Source organism: Chlamydotis macqueenii, chromosome 2 (assembly GCF_036417535.1).
Source record: "Chlamydotis macqueenii isolate bChlMac1 chromosome 2, bChlMac1.mat, whole genome shotgun sequence".
Classification (NCBI taxonomy): Eukaryota; Metazoa; Chordata; class Aves; order Otidiformes; family Otididae; genus Chlamydotis; species Chlamydotis macqueenii.
This window is the reverse complement of record NC_141557.1, coordinates 114,670,660-114,693,681: the sequence shown is the minus strand read 5'-3', so window position 1 is coordinate 114,693,681 and position 23,022 is coordinate 114,670,660. Positions and strand designations below refer to the sequence as shown.

Here is a 23,022-nt window from a genome sequence, read left to right as displayed (position 1 = left end):
TGTTTCCTTACCTCTCACAAAGAGCTTTAAAAAGGAAAAGTTATTTCGGGGGTTGCCAACCCGCGGTAATTTAAGCGGCTTAAGATTTTAAAATAAAAGAGGAGAGAGTTGCAGAAATACTCGCTTTTAAAATCATACTGGGAAATCCTTCATCACCAGACTCAGAGAGACTTCCCCCCTCGCGAAAACAAAACAAAACTGCCTCTAAAGTTAATCCGTCATGAGTGAGACTTGGCAGGTCAGTTGCTTTACAAACAAAACCGCATCCAGCATCTCTAGGAAAGAACTTGGGGGGGGGGAGGGGTGGGGGGGAGAAGGGGGAAAAAATAAAAGACAAAAAGCCGTCGGCAACAATGCAACCCCACAACCCATCCCCTCTCTCTCCTCGGCGCTGCCTGCCTTCCCTCCCGTACATCCATCCTACCAGAAGGGGGACCTTTCCCACTCTCAGTCGCGGCTCTGCCTTAATTTCTGAAGAGAAAAAGAGCGAGCAGAAGAGACCCGAGAAATCCGCTGTGTAGCTCTAATAACGTTACAGCGGCGGCGTGTATGTATGTGTGTGAGCCGGGCGGCGGCGGGGATTTTTTTTTTTTCCTTTCTCCTTTTCCTTCTTCTTTTCTTTTTTTAATTATTTTTTTTTCTTTCTTTCTTCCTCAATCCCCCCCCATCCCTGCCTGCCTGCGTGCCTCTCCCCCTCCTCTCCCGCGGCGGTGGCGGCTCCCGATCCCGGCGCGCAGCGCTGGCCGCCGGCTCCAGTCCGGGTCTTGGCGGCGGCCGCCGCCCTCCCCTCCTCCGCTCCCTCTCTCTCGCCTTTTAATCATGCCCCTCTGTCTGTGTGTGAGTGCAGGCAGGCTGACAATGATTTCCTCAGTGATTACGTACAGAGCGAGTCCCTGCGGGTTAGGGGCCCCCTCTGGAGCCATCCTGATGGCTTTGGGGGCCTTGCTTCCATTTTCCATTATTATGTGGACTACCGGAGCGACAGCGCAGTCCAAGACCTTGCAGGTTTGTGATGAGGAGGGAGCACACAGCACACTTCTCCTCCTCCTCCTCCCGCTCCCGGCTCTCCTCCTCTCGCCGCCGAGCCAGCCGTAGACTTTAGAGAGCAACATCCAGCTCCCAAAATCCAGGGCTGCTACCGCCGACCCGGCTCTTCGGGAAGAAGGGGGGAAGGAGGGGGGAGAAAGAAGAAGGAAAAAAAAAAAAAAAAAAAAAGGAGGATAAAAAAAAATCCCACCCCAAAACAAGGGGCACGGGGCGGGGGGGGGGGTGGAGAAGAGGGGGGGAACAAACAAAAAGCCCAAACAACAACAAAAACAAACAACAACAAAAAATTTGGAGCTTTTAATTTTTTGGGGGGGAAGAAAATAGTTTAGGTTATTTTCATATTTTTTTTTTCCTAAAGGAAAGGAAGGGCTTTTTGTTGCTTTGAATTTTTAAGTGATTTTTGTTTCTTTCATTCCCCCCCCCCCCCATTTATAACTGTCTTCACTCCGGCGGGCGATTTAACGGGGGTGATTATATAGAGATATCTATATTTTTGTGCAAGACCTTAATCCGTTTTTTTTTCTTTCGTTTTTCACAAACTGCAGAAAGAATCGGTTTGTAAACAAATCAAGAGGATTTTTAACACTTTTTTTTAAAAAAAAAAAAAAGGAAATAGGAAAAGCAGATTATTTTCAGCAGGTTTTTTTTTTAAATGTATCCGCTTTTAATCGACTATGTAAATTCTTGAGTAAAAAGAAATTATTATACTACTAACGATCGGACTCCTTTCCCCTGTCTCACGTCTTTTGGGGGGCTTTTTTTTTTTTTTTAGGATTTGAAAGTATTCTGCCCGATTTGGTGGTTTTTTTTTTTTCTTTTTTTTTTTTTTTTTTTTTTTTGAGTAGAGGGGAGATCGGGAAAGCGGGGGGTGGGGGGTGCTGAAAGCTGGGAAAGTTTTGGTTGCAGCTGCCTGGCCAAGGCGCTGAGCCCCCCGTCCAGCCGCCGGCGGGGAGGGAGGGCAGGAGCCAGGGAGCCGGCGGAGGAGCGCAAGTCTGGCCGCGGGGTCTCCTCGGCCGCGAGGAAGTGTAGTTTGTGACAGGGCTGAAATTGAAACAACTTCAGCTGTTTGCTTTTAGGATGTCTCGCCGCAAGCAAGCTAAACCGAGATCACTCAAAGGTAAGTACTACCCCCCCACCTCCCTCCCTTTCCTTCCCCCTCCCCCGGCCGCGGTGGGCAGCCCCAAACCCCAGCCCGGCTCCGCCGCTGCCTCCGCGCCCGGCGGCGGAACCCCCGCACCCTGAGTTACCGCCCGCGCCGCTCACCACCCCAAAATAAAGATGGGTGGGTGGATGGGAGAGGCAACGCTGCCCCCACCCTGACCCGAACCGGCCCCGCGCTGGAAAAGTTGCCGCGGGCAGGCGCGGTGACAGCCGGCTGCGGCGGCCCCCGGGGCCCTCCGCGGGCGCGGGCAGCAGCGCGGCGCCGCAGCGGCCCGCCGACAACTGTGCTTTTTTGCATAGATAGTTAAAAAGTTGCTGGCTTCCCCCCCCCCCCCCATCCCTTCGTTCCCGGCGGGTTCCCGCGCGGTGCCGGCGGGCGAAAGGGGAGAAGTTTCGGGGGGCGCGCGCGGGCGGGGTGGGGGTGGGGCGGGCCCGAAGTTCCCCGCGCGGGGCTGGAGTTGGGGCTGTGGAGGAATGTGGCGCCGGCTGTCACGTGAAGCGGCCCCTCGCCGCTCGGGGTGGGGGGGGGGGGGGAATGTGTGACGGGCGGGGGGGTTAAATAAATAAACGCGCGCGTAAATACTGAAATAACGGGGAGGGGGGGGGGGGTTGGTTGGTACTGAGGGGAGCGGGAAGGGAGCGCGCCCCGCAGCCCCGAGTGGCGCGGACGCGGCTCGGACCCCCTGGAGGAGGCGGGGGTGGGGGGGAAGCCCGCGACCCGGAGGAGGACAAAGGGCGGCTTGTGCGGCTGTGGCGGGGCCGCCGGCGTCCCGGGCCCGGGCGCCCCCTCCTCTCCTCTCCCCCGCCCCGCGCGGCCTGGCGCGGCCGCCCCCCGCCGGCCCGGCGGGCCCCTCGCCGCCGCCCCTCAGCCCGCCGCGGCGCGGGGTCTCCCCCGCGCCCCTCAGAGAGGCCGGGAGCCGTTGGCCGCCCCCCCACCCCCGCCCCTCAGAGGAGCCGGGAGCCGTTGGCCGCCCCCCGAGGAGCCCTTGGCCTCGGCCGGGAAGGGGCTTCTCCCCCGCCTGCGAGCGGGGAAGGAGGCTGAGGGTGGCTGTCACCTCAAATAAAGATCTCTGGATGGGCGCGATCCTCCCGGGTCGGTCTGTGCGTTGCGGTGAAGTTGAATAAAGCCTGGGTTGCATCAGGTCAGAACATCTATAAGTTGTCTACTTTTTGGGGGGGGAGGTGGGGAAGGAGGGAGAAGGGCCCGGGGTAGTTGGGGGGGGGGGGGGGGGGGCCGCTGCCTGTGCCGGCAGCGGCGAGCCCCCGGCCGGGGCCGTGAGCCCGGGGCCGCTTCGTGGCTGGCGGCGAGGCCTTGTTTTGTCCTCGGCGGGGCTGGCGTACAGCAGGAGTTAAGCGCCGAGGAACCGGCGCGATTTAGAGAGTTAGAAACCAGGAGATCGGGGTCCGCTTTTATGGACTTGTGCGGGAGGAGCTGGCAAAAAAAACTGCGCTCCCCTCGCTTGAGACAACTCTTCCCAGGAGTTCCCTATTCGAAGTCTTCCTGTTGACTTCAGTGAGCTTTAGAGCAGGCTTAATTCTTTTTTTTTTTTCTTTTTTAATTTTTAATTTAAAACTCTCCAGATATTTTAAAAGGGAACACAGGATGCCTTGAATTTACTGCTTTACCTGCTGCTGCTGTCTGTATCTGGCTTGCCGAAGTTTGCGCGGTTCAGTAGCGCTTTTGTTTGGCATCTTGTGAAGAACAAACGAGCCGCCTCTTCCCTTACCTCTTAGAAATGATACCACAATGAAAGTTCTGTTGCTTGAGCGCGCGCTTATGTTCCGAGCTTCCCAGGGAGGATTTATTTACGTGCGCCTAAGAGTTTTAGAGCCAGTAGGAGAGCGACCAATTAGCTGTATTTGCAAAAAAAAGATTCTGGGAAACTTTGACTGAAGGGTAGTGTTAGACCTCCGAGTATTTTAAGTGCAAAGGAATAAACGTTCAGAATTAATTGGCAAATAGAGGAAATTGTTCTCCTGTTAGGCATTGGAGGGGGTTTACTCGTGGTTATTTGTTACATGTGTTGCAGAGAGGAGGTTTGTTTCAAATATCTTCTTGTAAATATCACAGTTAATTTAAAACAAAAGATACAGCTTCCATTTTATGTGGAGGTATGGGCTTTGCCTTCCTTGTGTACCGGTAGCCTGGGAGTTCCTAAAATGAGAAAACAGCAACATTGTACGAGTCAGATGGAGAGTAGCTTGGATTTGCTGACAATAAACTACTGACTTAAGAAAACTGCTTGATGTTCAGGGTAGAGATGGTAGAGATTTCTTTACAGTGTCTTATTTACTATTTTTCAGCTAAAACCAGGCAGTAAATCAATCATCATCTGTAATTATTGCTGCAGTAATTACCTTTAGGGAGTAGGTTATCATTCTTGGTGGTCTTTGTTCAAATACCTTTTTCATTTTCCCTGTTTTCTTTTTCTTGAGTCATGTCCATTTTTGAGTGGATTAATAGTATTCTGAAAGCAGTCCAACTGTAAGATTTCTGGAAGGGCTAATAGTGCAATTGATCTGCGAAGCTGAAAGATGCTTGCATAGACATAGCATTTAAATTCATTGATAAGAGTCTGCCCATCAATTACTACATCTTCATTTTTAGTGGACAATCAAAAGCCGTAAGTGATGTTGCAAGGAGAATTTCAACTGTACCTCCAATGCAGCGTTTTTAAAAATTCCTTGTTTCTAAAGTATTACTGACTTAGTCAGTACAAAATACAGTTCTGCAATTTAAAAATAAACAGTATTTTAAATAGCGTCTCTGAAAAACTATTCTTTGAATGTATGTAAACGAGTTATTTAAACTCACGAGTGCTGTTTTACGTCTAAATAAAATATGGAGTTACACATTACGTTTCCAATTTGTCATGTACTTAGCAACCCTTTCTGGGTGGAAGATATAAGAGATATTTTTGATATGTCTGTCACTTTTGATAACTTAATTTGAAACTTATATCTTAGGGGAATACTGATAGAAGGCAGGTAAATACATTAAAACAAAATGACAATTGAGTTTTTTATACTGAATGCATGAAACTAATGCTCATCTGAAATGGTGGGTGTAAAGAACTTGCTAATGACTAAATTTCTTCTACTTCTTGAAAATACACTTTTTTTTTTTAATTACCCTGGTTTCTGTTTACATTCCTTTTCTATTTCTTTTTCTCTCTCTTTTATTTTATTCTCTCCCCCCCCCCGTATTGGTTTCTTGCCAGCTTTGGTCTGACTGTCCCCCAGTTCTTGGTAAGGATTGCATCTCAGGTTTGGACCTAGGCTAAAATTAGATAAGCCTCTTACAATTTGGAAATAATAAAAACATCTATCCAAGGAAAAATGAGATTATAATTATTTTCTGTGAAAAGCACTGTCTTTTACAAATATACTGTAGGATTATGGCAAGAAAGAAGTCTCAAAAGGCGAGTAAATTATTTCACTTTCTGAAAAACTGTGATTTGAATATCTTATTTTACCTTAGGAAGGAGGAATTAAAGTTCAACTGCCACGTTCTTTTAGGCAGAGGAAGGATCAGTTGCATCAAACTCATCAGTTCTGACCTATATTTCATTCTACTGATTAATTTATCCCATTTCCTTGGCTAATTTCTGGGAAAAAAAAAATTATTAGATATCATTGACCTGATCAAAATCACCTAATGCATTTGGTGGCGGAGGGAGGACAGTGGGGAGAAAAGCGGGTGGGGAAAGATAAGTCCGAGGTCCAATCCCTGTGCATGAGCCCCAAAAGAGCCACTGTGCGAAGGAAGGGTATTGAGGAGGGGCAACTAATGTGACTTCTTAAACTCCTCTAACACCCAAGGGCAACAGCATTCCCTAAGTAAAACCATGCTGGAGACCCCCTGAGATGAGAAAGCGAGGGATGAGGAGGAGAGCAGCTCGCTTGTATCTTGTTTAACTTGGCCATTTGAATGATAAACCTTTTTTTCTGTGACTTGGCATGCTTTGTAGATATCACACTTCAGTTACTGACCTCCTCCCCCCTCCCTCCACTTTCTGGTTTATGGGGTTTTAGTTTTGGGAGGGCTTGAGGTTTTTCTTTTGCCCTTACTACTGGCTTTTGATGAGAACTCTGTTTAGAAACAAAGTTACAAAACCATAGTCCCTTGCAGAGAAAACCAGGTATTCTTTATACAAACCTGCATGGAAATGTAGTCCTACTAGATGTTAAACCCAGGTTTCTCTAAGCTGAAGTCAGGTAATATGCATTATGCTGAAGTCACCCATGAAAAATCAGTGAAATTGTAGGTGTTAGATAAGCCATCACAAGGAAACTAGAACAGCCCCACACATTTCATAGAAGCGCTGATCTCTGAAAGTGATTTATTTAAAAAAAAAAAAAACAACTTCAAAGTCAATTTTCATGCATTGTAATTTTGTATCCCATATTCAACTGCAGAAACAAAATTACTGAATGTTAATTCCTAGAAAGATGAGAAGGAAAGTTATCCACTGCATTTTACATATCTGTGTTCTGCTTAAAGAAGGCTTGTACCTTGAAATATTTTGGCAAGCCCAGAGTGTCTCTTGAAGTTGTTTCCTCTTTTTCAGGAAACCTAGGTACTCTTTCCATCCTGGCTGAATTTACAACTGCAACTGAACTCATGCAGAATGTCGGCAGACTGAGCAAATGTACCTGTGTTTTAATGTGACTTGTTTTCTCATTATAAATTCAAAGTGAAAGGATGTTTTCTCATACAGAGGTGCAGGTGGTGTGGTGTAGTACCAAGGAAGGTAGAACAGTAGTGGATTAAAACAAACACCTTACTTCATAGCGGCAATAGTTCAGAGAGAATTTGACATTCGGATCCCCTTCGAACAGTAGCCTTTACCTTTCTGTGTATCTGTCAAGTATTTGAGTGTTTATTCTCAGCCCGAACCCTCCCTGGCTTCTAAATTGCATGGACTAGACTCGAAAGTCATTAGATTGTCTGCTGATTAGACTATAATCAATCCAGCATAAACAAAACCAGCAATTAGTATTGGTGTTATTTCTGTGAACTTGACTTTAAGTTTCACTATTACCGGTCCAAAGAACTTTTTCTGAACGGGCTGTTTTCAGGAACTGTGTTATTTTGGCATCATCATTTTATAGGGAGGGAACAAAAAATTCATAAGATTCCATTTGGCCTGAAAAGCAAAAACATCTGTTTGATGCATGAGTGGATTGCTGGCTTTTATTTGGCCATCCAAAAAAGGGCAAAAATAAAGATATCGAACATAAAAGAGTACATGAAAAAACAAATTGCAAAGAGGATTTAAGATTAGCATCTTTTTATAATGCAGGTTATTTATAGTGTTCTCTTTTTGACTTGCCAAAGCAAGCCCCAGCTCCTTTATATATGAAAAAAAAAATCTCTATCAACAAAAACATCCCTAACCTTTAGTAATATTCATTGACTTTGGCTTCATTTGACTTACTGGTATCGATGGTCTTGATTAGCTGTAGCATTACAGTAATGCTACCCAGTCATTTCTGGGGCTGGCATGAGTTATACTGACCATCACCATCTACTTTCTAGGGGCAGGTACTATTAGGAGTGAGCATCTAAACGAGCTGCGTCTAGACAGCTCCTGGCTGTACTGCTAGTTTCCATAAAGGTGAAATCTTGTGACAAAGATAATCTTAAGAGGCTCAGAAGTGCTGCGTGTTTGGTTTGGTTTGATTTTGTTTTCCCGAGTTGCTGTTAACTTGTGTAACAAGGGAAGCTGTCAGTATGGAGGCACTTATCTAACATGTGTTGGATAACGTTATCTGCCATGATCTAAGATGTCTTGAAAGGCTTTATGTTGCTCTGTAATTCATTCAGTCTAATTTACAGCTGGTTTAATAGCTCTAATTTCTTTGTTCTGAAACACGATTCGGTATTTTGAAACTCTTGCATTTTGGAAAAAAGAAATCTTCCTTTTGAATCATTGCACATGAGGAAAGGATCTGGAAGAACTATTAACATTCTATGTAGACCGTATGAATTCAGTGTTTTTTTCAGTGTAAAACACTGAAAATAAGCTACTTGGAGTTGATTTTTTAGATAGATTAAAATATAGTATAAATGCTGATAGCTTAAGACAGACCTCTTAGCATCTTTTCCCAGCTGTATTTTACGATTTCGGTTGGTTCCTGTAGGGCTACCTGAGCTCAAAATCAGTCCCAGCTGGGCGTGGGGAAAATGCACTATTTCACTTAAATCAGAACCCTGGCATATATACATATGTATATATATTTTTCCCTGAAGGGACAACATACAGATCTAGGAAGAATTTGGCCTGTTTTATTTGGTGCTGTGAAAATGTACATGTCTGTTTTCAGATAGATTTTGCAGTGTGTTACTACAAAGCATTAAAGTTTTTCAATTTCTCTCTTTACAAAAGTCAGATAGCACAAGAGAAGCTCGTAAATACTTTTAAATCATAATGCAACACTTGGCATAGGGTTCTGACAAAAGATGAATGTGCAAAACCCGAAAGAGGTGGTGAGGTTTGTTTTTGTTTTAACTTTAATTTTAGACAACTTAGGTTCTATTTCACCTCAAGTGTAAGTAATTATGCTAGTTTAGCAATTATAAGAGATGAAAGAAATTCTGTTAGGTATGAGTCTCCTAAACTTCAGTAGCTTTAGTTTTAGCCAGGATAATGATCAAGGAGTAGTTAGCCATATGCCTAGGGACTACACAGTAGCAAAAAAGATAGGGCTGATCTTGGGGGTATCCTTATTACAACATGTTATAATTAACATTTTCATTCAGCCCTCCTACTTTAGGAAAAAAAAAAAAAAAAGCTTTATGCTCTTCTGTGCACAGATTAGTAAGACTGCAAAAAATTGCCCTCTTCCAATGGGTTTTTGAACCAGGACCATTGTCCTCCGTATTTACGATATAAGTTATCACTGTTCACACTTTTTTTTTTTTCCCACTTCACATTCCTTCAGTATCAAACACTTTTCTTCCCCCCGCCTCTATACAGCATAATTATTGAGAAAAAGATGTAGAGGATTTTTTTTCCCTCCTTTTTCAAGATTTAGTGTAGATTATCCATATTCTTCTAGCGTGTGCACATTTGAGCCTTTTAGATTTTCCTTCAGCTAGAGTGATGCTGTGCATGCTGTGCGCAGCAACTTCTCTTTGTACAGTTGAATCTGTATAATGTGTACTCCAAAGGGTTGTAGGATTGTTACTTACCAATTCTGCACAATTAATGCCAAATTAAATTTTAAATTCTGGGGGGATGTATTTTCACTGTGGCTTCCCCCCCCCGCCTTTTTTTAATCATGGGAGCAAGGCAGAGGGGTGTCTTTGAGTGATTCATCTGATAGTTTCACTTCTAAATACAGGTGCAATTTTTCTTTCTAAGGTTAGGATTTTTAGTCCTTCAAGATTTCTTGAAGTCACTTATATATCTGTTGGTATAGTGGCTTTACTCCTTCCTTTCTTCTTTCTTAATGTGATAGCGGCTTACTATGGTTCTTTAAAAATATGGTATCAGTAACGAGTTAGCCTTCTTACAATTTTGGAAGTACTAGTCATTAGTTAAATGGCCTCTTGGCTGAAGCAGAACACTTTTTTGCCTTGAGGACAAATGGACAGCTGTTGATGGTGAGGGTATCGGTATTTTCCCTCCTTCCCAAACCCCGTTTTGGAGGGCTTATTCTCTCCTGTGAGGCAATAGCCTGGAACAGGAATTTTATCCTTACCTTGTAGGAAGTGCAAAATCTTTCTCCTAGTTTCTCACACAGGCACTCAGTGTTACTCACGAGTGTGGAAAAGCTAGAGCTCTTTTAAGTCTGAATGTCCTGGTTAACTGCACAATAGAAGAGTTTTGTACACAGTTGCTAAAACTTGTGCCCTTGTTATTATTGGATTGTGTTTTGCGGGGAAAATATATTTCAAACAATGAATTCTGTTATAATTTTTTTTTTTAATTATTTTTTTTGTTGTTGTTCTATTCTTTTGGTAACCTATCAAGTTCAACTTCCATTATTGACTCGTTAATTTCTTGACAGGAACTTCAAAACCAAAAATAAAATAGCTGATATGTTGCTGGACTGGATGATGTAACATAGTGAGGCAGTGTCCTTGGGAAGACTGGGCTATGCTTTGATCAACACAACTTTCTCTGGCACTGAATTATGATGGCTGGGTTTTTTTTTTCCAGACAGAGTCAAGTGAGTTTCTAACTTTGATAGTGGCAGTAGGAAGGAGGAGGGGGCGGGGAAGTTAATTATTTTCCACCTCCAAAGAATACAATTGCGAGGAAGGAACTTTCTGATTCACTGGTTCCAGGACAACAGGATGTCAGATCCATGCCTGATGTAAAGTTTTCACTCTGAAGATGGGAGGAGGAAATGAGTTGCTACTGGTCTGTACATACAACTGCTGGGAAGGGATTGCGTTACGTGACTTACAAAGAGCTAAAGCATAGGAAAAGATTTGGTTTGTGATTTCTGGTGAATATGGTGAGCAGAAGACTCAGTAGCCAGATACAAATGTAAATCAATAAAGAGAGGTCAGAAAGCTCTAAGTCTAGGTCCTAAAAAAAAAAAAAAAAAAGACTTGCATGCTGCAGTGCTTAGTTTACAGATGCCTAGTTGCCTAGTGGAATAGCCATCTTGCACTAGGCGCTTGGATTCTTTATATAATTCATAGGTGGGTTAGGGGTTTATGAATGTTGTTGAGTAGGAACTTCCTTAAGGAGACAGTAGGAAAAACCTGGAAAGAATAGTGTGTCTGAGCTTCTCCCCTGTTCTAGATGTGGGTGTCTTAGTTCAATAGGGTATCTCATAGCAGTCACTTATCTGATCCAGCTTTTTGGAGATAGGGGACAGGTTGGTCCTTTCTTCCCGAATTAGAAGGAACTGAGAGGTTGTGCTGCTGTTCTTCCTCTCCCTTTTACTGGAGAGGGAAAGTTATTTGCCCTGCTAGCATGTGAGAGACGGAGGTCCTGTTCTGTGCTTTGTCTAAGGTTGTTTGAATCTGTATCTCACAGGGAGTACATCAGTCATTACACAGCAGCATATTGTGCCATGAGTGAGAGTTGCCCTTTTATTTTTGCCAATGATGTTTCCCTTTTCAAAAGTGCAATTAAGTATTTGTTGGACGAGAGAGTGAGAAGGAGTGCTCATACACAAAACTCATGGCCCTAATGGCTCGAGTACCAATGGAGAAAGAGGAGACCTGAGTCCTGGTCTGCCAAATACTTACTGCAATATTACTTCTGATTAATTATTTCAGTGAAACTAGAACTGGAGCCTATGTGTCCCACTTCCCATGTAGGTGCCCTAACCACAAGGATAAGGTATCATACTAATTCTCCTTCTTCCTGATTCACCGAGTGTGGTAGATGAGGTATGGCAGCTTCAACAGCAATCAATGAGTGCACCTCAAGTCTGAGGTTAAAGTGCTCTTTCTTAGGAAGCTCATGACGTGAGTACAAATCCTTCTGACAGAGAAGAAAGTTGAGCTGGTGCCACCCACATCCTGGGTGAGTGATCTAACCAGTGGGTGTGGGCAAGAGGGGGAAAGGAAGAGGTATTTCAACCCACACATTTTCTGCCATTATCTTGTAGCAACCAGGGAAGAGTATGTAAACTCTGAAGAACCAGACCATAAAACTGCATCCAAAGCCAGGGCAGGCAGGAGAATATTTAATTTTCCACTATCTAGCTGCGGTGGGGCTTTGATTTGATTTCAGCATTGAGCCGCGCAGCTCTGAGAAAGCCTGGGTGATAAAACCGTAGGTACTGCCTGACCTGAGTGACATCTGAGCAGAACTTCTGGCGATTTAGATGCAGCATCCCCTCAGTAGTTTTTGGGCTTCTAAGCTCCTTTGTGGATATAGATGAGAGTGCTGTTCTGCATGATAGAGACTCATCTAGAACAGAGCAAAGAGTCTGAGGGATCAAAAAGAAACTTATAAAACCCTAGTACACAATAGATGGAGATCTCTGGTAAATTAAGGATAATCTCAGTTGAAAGGAGATTTTTTTTTGACTCAGATAAATGTATGTCTTTAGGTAATAGAGCTAAAGCATGCAGCTGCATTTTGTTTTGCTGTTGGAATGGTGTCAGAAAACCCAAACTCCTCAATTTAAGTGCCTCATTTTAGGCACAGAAATAAATGGCTTAACTTTCAAAGGCAATGATCATCTACAGTAACCTTTACTGTAGGTCCTCATAGCCCTTCCTTACATCAGCTGTCTTCAGACTTGTGTAATGTTGGTTACCTTGAAGTTCTGTGATCTGTACGTCACTTTGATTCAGATTGCTCTCTCTTGCTGAGTTTAGGCTTTTGTAGACAGTGTTCAATGAATTTCCTGTTTTCTAAGCACAGTTGAAAAGACAGGTCTGTAGGAATACCAGAAATTCTTACTTATGTCCCTTTGAGAGAGCTAAGATGATACCTAGCTTCAATATACTGAGAGGAATCACTTGGAAAACATTCGTGTTGTGCTGGGTTTGGTAATTAGGCTCAAAGTTTCTGTTAGCCTCCTAACTTCTGTCGATTCTCAAAATGGACTGGATGCCTGCAGTCACATTGTCAGGAATGGAGGTGGAGTACTCAATTTGAGACAGGCAGGACAGCTGAGAGTCCTGACTCTAGTTCTAAGAATTGACTCCCAGAGAGATTCCCTCTTGCTTTGCTAATTCTCACCATGGTCCTCATTTTGGCTTGGAGATCCATTATGATCTGTTGCATTGCATGATCGAGAGTCTTAGGGATGTCTGGAGTTTACCTGAGATTTATAAAGAGCTTTTAGATTCTTTGGAGGAAAGTACTTTAAAAAATGTATCACACCATTATTAGTTGACTTTAAACAAGAAAAATATGAGTATATGTAGATGTGGCTTAAGCTTGTTACAAGGTGCATGATTAGGGAGGCAAAGTTAGCATTCTGGGCAGGATTAATTGATTACTACCTCAGCTATCCAGAAAAAGATATTCCCCCACCCGCAGCTTTGGGGTTTCTGTAGAATTCTCCCTCTGTTGCAGGAAAGAGCATCTCCTGACTTTTCTGCACACAATGTTACATAAAACTGGATGTCTTTACGCTGTCACATTTGGATCCTGTCGTCCTTGAGATCAAGGGTTCGAAGAATATCCAAAGGATTTCTTAAGCGTAATTTCTTTCCACTTAAGTATATTTATTACTTTCATGTTTATGTGCTGCCTAGAAAAATACTTTATTTTAGCATAAGAATAATATTTTCCAACCACTGCAGTCTAATTGGGAACTCCTAATTCAGTCTTTCTACAAGAAGAACATTGGGGGGAAAAAAACCCCAAGCTTAGTGTTGGGGTAGACTAAAGAGAGAAGTAAAGAATATGAATGCTATGAGGGGTTTTGTCTTCCAGAAGAAGCAAATGCAAGAGGAAAAAATTCTTTATATAACAGGAATCTTTTAAGGAAAATAATTATTTCCAAGTATCAAGAGAATACTGTTACAATGCTGGGTGGGGCAGAAATAGGAAAAAGGGTATGTGACAGCACAAAGGAAAAAATCAGAAATGCAAATATTCATGCATATAATTAATTGGATTTTTGTACAGTTGTGGCTACACACACAACTAATTTTCAATAGAGATCTGGAGTATAGATATTTGGAATGTTAATATGCCAATGCATTTCTTTTTCTGACTCTTCTGGCCCTAAAGCCATAGGGTGCATGTACATTTGGGAGTCAAAATGGTAATCAGGTTTCTGGCTAGTAGCTAATAGACGTCTACCGATACGAGGTGAAGCTGTTCAGAAAACAAGACTTTCTTAGTAGTTCTGAACTTCTATGAGTGCCGGTTAGCTTAAAGGACACGATGAAGCAGCTTGAAATGCTTGTTGACTTCCAGGTGTCACCCACTGAATTGCTCCTTACATGTGGCATAGCCACATGTGAAATCCTGTGCTCGCAGGTGTTGGCCAGAAGAGTTTGAAAGGTGAATCTTAGAGCACCAGTGGTACCTAGGGAGAGAAGAAAGTAGATGAAGGCATAACCCTAGCAGGAGATGCATTAATATGTGATTCTGTATTTAAGACTACTCTGGAACTTCTTTAATTTCAGTTTTGTATCCTGACTGAACCCTTATGGAGATGTATTTCCACAGCACGTTATTGCAAAGTGCGAAACATCTTCAAAATCCATTGACTTTAATAAAGTTAGAGGATACTCAGCACCTCCTGTAACAGGCTCTTAAATTTGCTTTCTGCTATGTGATTAATCTATCTAATCATACTTAATATCTACCTGTAGACAGTAGCAGTATGAATGTCCTCTTGGTTTTTATGTGACCATGAGGAGGAATGGGAAAAAAAAGTAGAGAGATACTTCCAGAAATTACAGTCATTTGTAGGTACTGAAATAATGGCACACACGTTTTATTTCTGTTCTGTCTGGGTAACTCGGTAAATTGTGTATTGATTATGCTAATACAGCTAGTGTCTCTATTACTTGTCTGCAGAAATTATTCAAACATGTAGATTGAAGATGCACTTGGCGAAGTTGCCATACTAAGAAAAAGGCTTTTGTGCAAAGATGGCTTTAAATTGAATTACTAATCATATGCTAATGGAAATTTATAGATTAAGTATTGAATTATAGGAAATGCAAAGTGCAAGTTAAAAATATATATTCTAAACTTCTTATCCCAACAGTCTTAGTTGCTATATTAGGTTTATTTTCACATCTCTCAAGGAATATGTTTTAGGAAGGGATAAATCAATAGCAATCTATTTTTATAGTTTATTTTGGGATATGTGCTTCTCCTGCTTTGTTTAACAAGCTGAAAAGAGGCTCAGACATTCAGGGCAGCTCTTTTTTTTTCATTTTTAAAATTTATTAACCCACCTAGACTAGAAGAGAATAGACTTTTTTCAATTATCTTTTGCTTTTATTTTATTATGGTTTGTAATAGCTCAGAAGCCATAAATCTTAGCCAGAGTTCTCCAGAAGGCTTCCCTTTCAGTGAAAATGTCCTTTTCCACATTTCTAATTTTATCCTTTTCTTTTCCATACAAGGTTTTTCCCAGGCATCAACCAGAAGTGACTTGTCCTCTTCCTTAGAGTGCTAAATCTACAGATTAACTCTTCAGTGAAGGAGATCCTGGTTGGTCACTAGAATATAAATGAGATTTTGCAAGCTAGAAGATCTGTGTATATTTTGCACTAACTTTATAAAATAATCTCTCTCCTTTATAGGCTAACTGTGTGTCCCATAAAGAGACCGTAGGCAAAAGGGGTGAAATCCTCATTGATCAGCAGGTGTTGCTGTAGAGCAGTCAGGAGATTAATTCTATTTTTAGGATCTCTATATCAAAATTCCCACAGGTTTTCCTCACTGACTGTCCTTGGTGTTATTACTTGATTTGTTTGTTGGTTTGTTTTTTGTCTTTAAAAATGAATAGTTGGTCTTAATGTTGAAATTCAGCAGCCTAAGCACGAGAGGTGCTCTGAACTGAAACCAGTGTCCAGCCTTGGACACTGGCCGTACCAAAGCTAAAATGTCCTAACCTTTCACATAGATATGGCTTCAGTTTAGAGATACTTTTTTTTTTTTCAGCAAAATTTTTAAAACTGGTATCCGTCCAAACCACAAGCTTTTATAAAGGGAGATAGAATCGACATGCTAGAATTCTGTTTTCCCTTACTGAGATTTTTTTTTTTTTTTTAAATTACTCTCAAGAACCGTGGTGCCACAGTTGTTGTGGTGACCTGGTCTTTTTAAAAAAATTTTATTATTTGAGGTTCCTGTTTGTTTTGTTTTTCAAAAGTTGCACTGAGGAAATATATAGTAGGGACTTGATGGTTTGTTGTTTTAAGGAGAAATATTTCTACGGTTAACAAAACAGGTGACCTGTGGTCATAAACACATAATTGTAGGGACAAGAAATATTGTTGCTTTGGTGACAACATTATTTCAAATGTATCTAGAAGCGCTGTTCAGCAGTAACATCACTCATTCAGAGTCTGGATTCATAAGCTATTGTTCTGGTTTCCTAAGGCCTCTCGTTTTACAAGTATTCTATGACTTCATTGTCTAGAATTTATCTTGCCTTATGCTGTAGTCAAGACGACATCCTTACGTGCAATTACAGGCTTAGAGTATTGGTAATTTTGACATTTGAATTAATAATAGTGCGTATGTGCTACTCTTTTATCTGCGTATCATCCTTGTGACTTTTTTTTTTTAGTTACATTTCATGCTAGCGCTAGAGAAATGTTTTTGGTTAGCAAAATTTAAAGCATCTCATTATATAGGTTCTGTTTAAAGTTGCCTTCCTTTCCTGAAAGAATATGGTATAGTCAATGTTTAAGAGAAGTTAACATTGGTTGCATGTCACATTACCTTCCATAGTCAGGTGAGTTTAACAGTGGCCCGAGAGCTGAAACAGTATGAAGTTCAGAGTCTGGTTGTGGAACGGCATAAGGTGCTACTCGGGAGCTTATCTGGTGCTACCGGCTGGAGCTTACTTAATGTAACAAATACTCATGCTGGTTGAGGAATGACCTAACTTAATGCAAAGGAAAATGAGATGCTATTTGGTAGATGATTTGTGCTAATGCTATTTCCCCAATTCTGTGGATTTTGTGGGGTAGTTTTCTTACTCCTTTTACCATATTTCCCCTTTTACCATGTTTCCCCTGAAATGCAGTTTTAATTTTCCTGACAAATATATATCAGTCTAGTTGAATATTATTAGCAAGTCTTTGTGCCATGGCCTACTGTAACCCACTTGGTTCTGTTGTGACTGTGAATCCTTAAAGAGCTTGAACAACGGTTTAGAAAGATGCTAACCACAAAGTTACCGGCTCTGATACTTGTTTCCTTTTTTTAGTGTAATAAAGACATAGTGGTCAGCCTTTGTTGAAAGGAAACCTCAGCTCTCGCAGAATTTTCAGATCCCTAAATAGCAGGGAAGTTTTTAAACGTTTGGTTTCACAAGGCACACATGGTCTTATTTTCACATTCCAAAACTGCATACCTGAAGACAATTTTTTAGGTGGTATCCATGTTTGGTTTTTTCCATTTTAAGACCTAAGCATGTTTGGTGTGCCTCTCGGTCAGCAGCGCGAAGCTGAGCACACTTTGGTTTGCAGTCACTTCTCACCAGTAGCGAGAGGTTCCGGTACTGCAGCTGGTGGCAGTAGACATGCAGTACGGAACAGCAGAAAAAATGAATGCTTGCATTTTAGTTTGCAGACACCTAGACATGGAGATCTGCTTCAAACAAGCAGATCTTGTTCACTCCTTAGCAGGTAGCTGCTTTATTTTGAAGTTTCCAGCTTGAGAATCTGTTCTTGAAAAGTTCATGTTTGGGCACCTCAATTCCATCTTGAGACATAAAAAATGGCAGAGTTTTTAAATTGCCTTTCTGTGCCGAGTTATGATGTGCATCATGGTTGAGGATTTCATTGGTAGATAATCGATACATCTGCAACCTTTAATAAGGCTGATCAGTAGGTACTGGTGACCAAGATGAGTTTCCTTTGAGGGATGGAAAAGCAGACTAATTTTTCAGTTTTAGAGCTTGTTCTTAAGATGATTTTGTAGAAATAGATCAACAGCTGATGGTGGGCATAAACAGGGTCAGGTTGGGCTGCTGCAGAGATTTCACCGAGGGCTTTGAGGGGGTCACAAATGGAGGTATATCTTTTTTTTTTTTTTAAACTGTATACTAGTTGTATTCATTATTTTTCTTGATGTATTAACAAGTCTTACTGATATGTGCTGCCCTAGTGAGAAATCTTTCTATTTAGCTTAGTTTGTGTTTGACCACGTGTTCCCTGAAACTCAGCTTTCCTGAGCTTTTCCCATTGCTTTCTTTGTCTGACCAGTTTCCTTTAGCTGTGAGGACTGCTGGGATGACTGCTTCAGCATAACAAAGAAAATTGTACACTATTATCACAGCTGAAGTACTGGTAACTTCATAGCTGCAAAATACAAGTTCAGCTGAGAAGTCAGCTCATAAAATGGTATTTTGTGAAACACTTGACTTACTCCAGGGCTGGGGAACCTTTCTCAGATCTCTGTTGATGAGAAGAGTGTGCTTACTACCACTGGATAGAGAGATTTTTATGAGTCCTCCAGAGATTGTACTTGACTCTTTCTAATATATGCACTGTGTTTCAAGTTTTTGGTGTCCTAAGAGTGTCCTTATGAAAACTGGTGTTTTTTTTCTAGAAACTCAGATTCTAGAAACAACCAGTTGTATGAAGCCTTGGGGTTGGCGGAGGAGGAAAAGAGGTACCTGTGGAGTGTGTATATGTATCTCTTCTTTTGAATATATGTCTAGATTTATATGTGACCCTAAGTGTTGCACTCTCTTGTCCCAAGAACCAGGAAAAAAAAATCTTTAAATTTTAACTCAGTTGCATGATTATTTTTTGAGGTCTGAATTCTTGGGAGTGGAAATGCTGTAGAAGTGCAGTCTTTCCCCTTTCAGCTTTTTCCCCTGTGGAGGGAGAATGAATTCTTTTCTCTCTGCTGTTCTCTAACTCAAAGAACTCCGTCTTTGGGAGAATGAAAAGGAAATGGTTGTGCCTTTTAGCTCTTCCCTTACTTTTACTTTGGGAGAGTCAATCTTAGGCATTGTATCAGAGCATACGAGAACAACTCTCAAAGTAGCAGCAGAACGGCTCTTGTTAGGTTCACTCTCACCCAACAAGTTTTGAATAGTGAATCTGACAAGAATTGTATCATTTTTAGTTCTGCTGCTCTGGAAAGCTGTGAGCCAAGGGAAAGATGCTGGCATGGTGTATACAGTAAAACAGCATGGGGTTAGTTCTCCTTTGCAAGGCTGTCTGCACTGCTGAGATGTTTGCTACTGAATATAGGATTATTATTATTATTTTTTTAAAATTACCTATGAATTAGCACACACACCTCTCCAGTCTGCCAGGAGAAGGCTTTCTCTTATGTATGTGGAGTGAGTAGAATCTTAAAGCCCAGAATTATTCTCTCATTTAGTTCCAAAATCAAATACAGTAGAGTGCATTGAAGACAAATACCCCAGAGGAAATTCGATTTGTTTTTAAGCCACAAAACCAATTTGGTCACTCTGTTCTGTCAGACCTGTAGCTTCCATACAGCAACGTATTCTGTTTTGGTCTGGTCTAGGCTTTTGCACTTCGCAGTGCAGCTTTTCTTGCCCGTGTTGTACAAGCATTGCTGGCTTTCAGAACTGAAGCTGGTGTAAAGGTGCTTGAAACACTTCAGTTACCTACCTAACATCTTTTTTTTTGTTGTTGTTTTGTTTTTGTTTTGTTTACCTTTTTCTGACAGTAGAAGAAAATGAAACAGAGGACCAGCAGGCAGGTGTGGGACACACAGCCGCACAGACTGGTAATGCTGAATTCCTTCATTAGTGCTTGCTTACCATTTGACAACAGTTGTGAGGGATTTTTGTATCGGGGTATTTTTGCAAAGCCTGCACTCTTCTGTCTCTGTTTCAGCTTAAAATGCATTCTTGGGGCTCACAGTGGAAAATAACATTCCTCTTCCCTCACCTTTCGATTCCTGAGAATTAGAAATTCTGTCTTTTGTAGGTCAGCCAACTGAAAGTGAGATGCTTCTAAAACACGGCATGCTTTGCTTTTTTTTTTGCTTTTTTTTTTTTTTTGTTAGAAATAATTGTTCTCTACATAAAACTCCACCCTATGCCATTTCAGATGAACTTGAATATTCATTCCACTTAAACTATTTTCATATTTGTAAAATTTATGGATAAGAGTAATTTATTTTAGGGTTGTTTGTATAATTTCTAACCAGTCAGGGATTAATTAAGGGCTCCTTAATTTTAAGTCAGTGAGATTGGGTGGACAAAGCTGTTGTTTGAGTTAGGATCACAGGGATATGTATTGTTAATAATAACGAAGAAATAATTATTAATTCGCGGGAACAACAAGAGCTCTTTTATTCTCAAAATTTAATACAGTTCTGAGAACGCAAGAAATACTTAACTTCTGTCTTTGGTACTGATTCCAGAGAATTTTATCTGAAGAGCAGGACTGACTCATCTGAATAGGCTCTTTCATTCAGCTGAGGTCACCTTTTGGAGTAAGGGCTGACTCCTTAAGGATGTTCCTAGAAGGCTAGCCATCTCTGAATAGATGTAGGTAATTTGTTTGGGAAGAGTTGGAGTTATTCCTCTTGTGAAGGTGAAGAATGCAGTTAATTTTTTCTTCAGCTAGAAGGCTTTCTATTTCTCTTGTGTATGAGTCCTGTGGGTTTCTGTTTGCTGTTTGGTGCCTTCTATAGGTTCTAGTAGCTTTGCGCATAAACTGTATTGTTTGAAAAGAGGAAATAAAAGTGAGAGTTCTCTGCTTTTTAATGGGAAATTTCTCAGGCTCTTCTGAATATACGTATGTCTCCATTATTTAGCTATCTGCAAACTTGAAGTAAAGCAAACTTGTACTGCTGTAGACACATGAAGTTGAAAAATAAAGGACTGAAAAACTGGAGATCAATATGACAAGGAACGGTTGTTTTTTTTTGCATTTTTTTCTTGAAATTCTCAATGGTTAGGTTGTCTTGCTAGTTATTTATTTCTCATCATATCCTATGTTGTTCTCTGTCTGTTTCTAGGCAAGATTTAACATTCTGTTTTTCTCTATAGCAAGAATGCAGTGCTGATTATTAAAAACAAAAAACCTTCTGATAGAGCAAGCAGTACAGAAGGCCCACACTGTGTACACACTGCCAGAAGTTTTTATAGTAATACTTTGTATCTAAGCTCTGGCTCTAACCATTAAATGTGCTTTTTATAGAGTACCAAGTTATAAATGTAGTGCAGCTACGGCATATTAATCTTACTGCAGAGATTTAATGAGGCAGTTGTTTTGCGATGGACACTATTGGGAGCAGAGAGCGACAGAGTTTTACTTTACCACTGAGCTGAAGAAATATTCCTTGCCTGGTAATAATTATAACCACATGATCTAAGTTTTCCTTTCTTTTGCCAGCACTTTTCCATGCAGAAGTGGCTTGGAAGGAGGTCTGCTGCAAGGCAGTGAAATGGATTGGAAAGGAGACTGTTTTCTTGGTAGTTTGATGGTTTTGTCGTGATTAGCTATGGATCCTGGTAGCACAGGCAGAAATATGTAAGATGAGTTTCAAGAATACAGATAGTCTTTGCCAGTCCACTGAGATGGCTTTTAGATATTCATTACTTTTACTTGACTTTTATATGGGTTATAAAAAGTAAATGTGGTGAAACCTCATTTTTACATGGACAGAATAGAATTTCTGCTGGTTGGCCTTAAACCGCTCCCATACTTGAAATTAATTGAAGTCCATGTCTTTATTGCCTCCAACACTTTTAAGCCAATGCGATTTTTCATTTTCCCCAAAGTTGCAGTTTTATTAGACAAAGTTACAGCAATAACATCCCTTATGAGGAGGAGGAAGAAGGGAAGGGGAGAACCACCTGCCAGGGAACATAGTAATGAGAAAATCATGCTTCTTTTAATTTCCATTTGTAAATAATGTTAACATAATCAGTAACAGAAGACAACTGTTCTTTCTCTTCTTTTTGTTGTTGTTTTTTTTTTTTTAAAGTTCCTTAACAGACTGAATTTATTTCTGTTCCAAAAATGTAACCCTCCTTTCTGTGTTAGATAATTTTCAATGATATCTGCAGATGGAGCCGGTGCATGTATTGTTGCTGATACCTATTGAAAAATTTCAGTTAATGCATGGCAGTCTCTGAAACAGGGCGGGGAAGCCTCTGGAAATGACAGTGGCATTTGCAGATGTTGGGAAAAGTAATCTTAGTATGAAGACAGTCTTTGTTGAAGGAATTGGCTATGGTTGTTGCAGATACTGGGCAGAAAGAAATGTGAAAGATTAATGGCATTTGCCCTGAAGTCTGTATGTGAGCATGAGCTTTGAACAGCAGGTTAAGGAGAAAGTATAGATGGATGCATATTGCATTTATAAAATATGTTTTATTCTAGTCTTTCAAAAGGGCAGCTCAAGTAAGGCAGCATATCCTCAGTTTAAGTAACTGTTTAAGGTTAGACCAGCTCTTAATGGAAGATATTTGTTATTGTAACAGAGAAGCTATCTATTCACAAAGCATCCAAATTATATTTTCTCTCTTTAAATATCTTTTCATTTTGGTGGTGACATCTCTTCATGGAAGCAGACCACAGTGGAAATGCGTTTGTTGAGAGGGGCTGAGACTGCCAGAACTCATTCCACAAAGCCGTCGTAGGCTAAGCTCGAACCTAGGTCCCAGAGGGTCCCACTTAAGTGTTGACCTAAAAACAAATGTGCCAGTTGGCTGGAGCATGTATTCTAAAGTTGCAGCAGAAGGGAATAAGCTTGACTGACTTCTGTCCCTGTAGAGTTTATATCTGCAAATGCAGAAGGGGAAGCAAAACATTTATTAGTCTTAAAATGATTCTAATTTTAATAACTGGTCTCTAAGTAGGAGGCTTTAAATTGAGCGATTCTTTAGGCTTTTGTGCACTAAGGGGTGCATATATGCCTACATGCGTCTGTGTTGCTGAATTCCTGTAAAGTGCAAGTGTTTCTGAATAATAAGTCTTGAGAATTCCCTCCCCTCCCTTTTCTTTCCTTCAGCATTGTACGTAAAGCAGAGTCAGATACTGCCCTTATTTTAAAACAAACAGGTCTGTAAACTTTATGTGCAGCATTTAAATACTCATGTTAAAATTCAGACCCAGTGCCCACAGTTCCCTGAGTGCTGTCAGTTTTACGAGATGAAACTGGGAGCTTGAGCTGAACAACTAATCGTATGCGATGTGCACATGCTGCCTTCCAACAAGTGTTTAATGATGTTGGG

At 41.3% G+C, this 23,022-nt stretch overlaps 1 protein-coding gene across 8 annotated transcripts in view; it reads left to right on the top strand.

Annotated features, from left to right (window-relative positions):
* The first annotated feature begins 415 nt into the window (after positions 1-415).
* ZNF521 (zinc finger protein 521) overlaps positions 416-23,022 on the top strand; it is a 234,148-nt gene continuing 211,541 nt past the window's right edge. Inside the window, exons 1-3 of one of the 8 annotated variants that reach the window (XM_086740745.1) lie at positions 416-1,005; positions 2,110-2,164; positions 19,497-19,556. In XM_086740745.1, the coding sequence (XP_086596871.1) occupies positions 550-1,005; positions 2,110-2,164; positions 19,497-19,556 (571 nt within the window). In that variant the 5' untranslated portion in view covers positions 416-549. Of the gene's footprint in view, positions 1,006-1,914; positions 2,165-3,250; positions 3,351-19,496; positions 19,557-23,022 lie in introns of those variants that run through there. The other 7 variants (XM_086740744.1, XM_086740743.1, XM_086740747.1 and 4 more) reach the window with 7 other exon arrangements.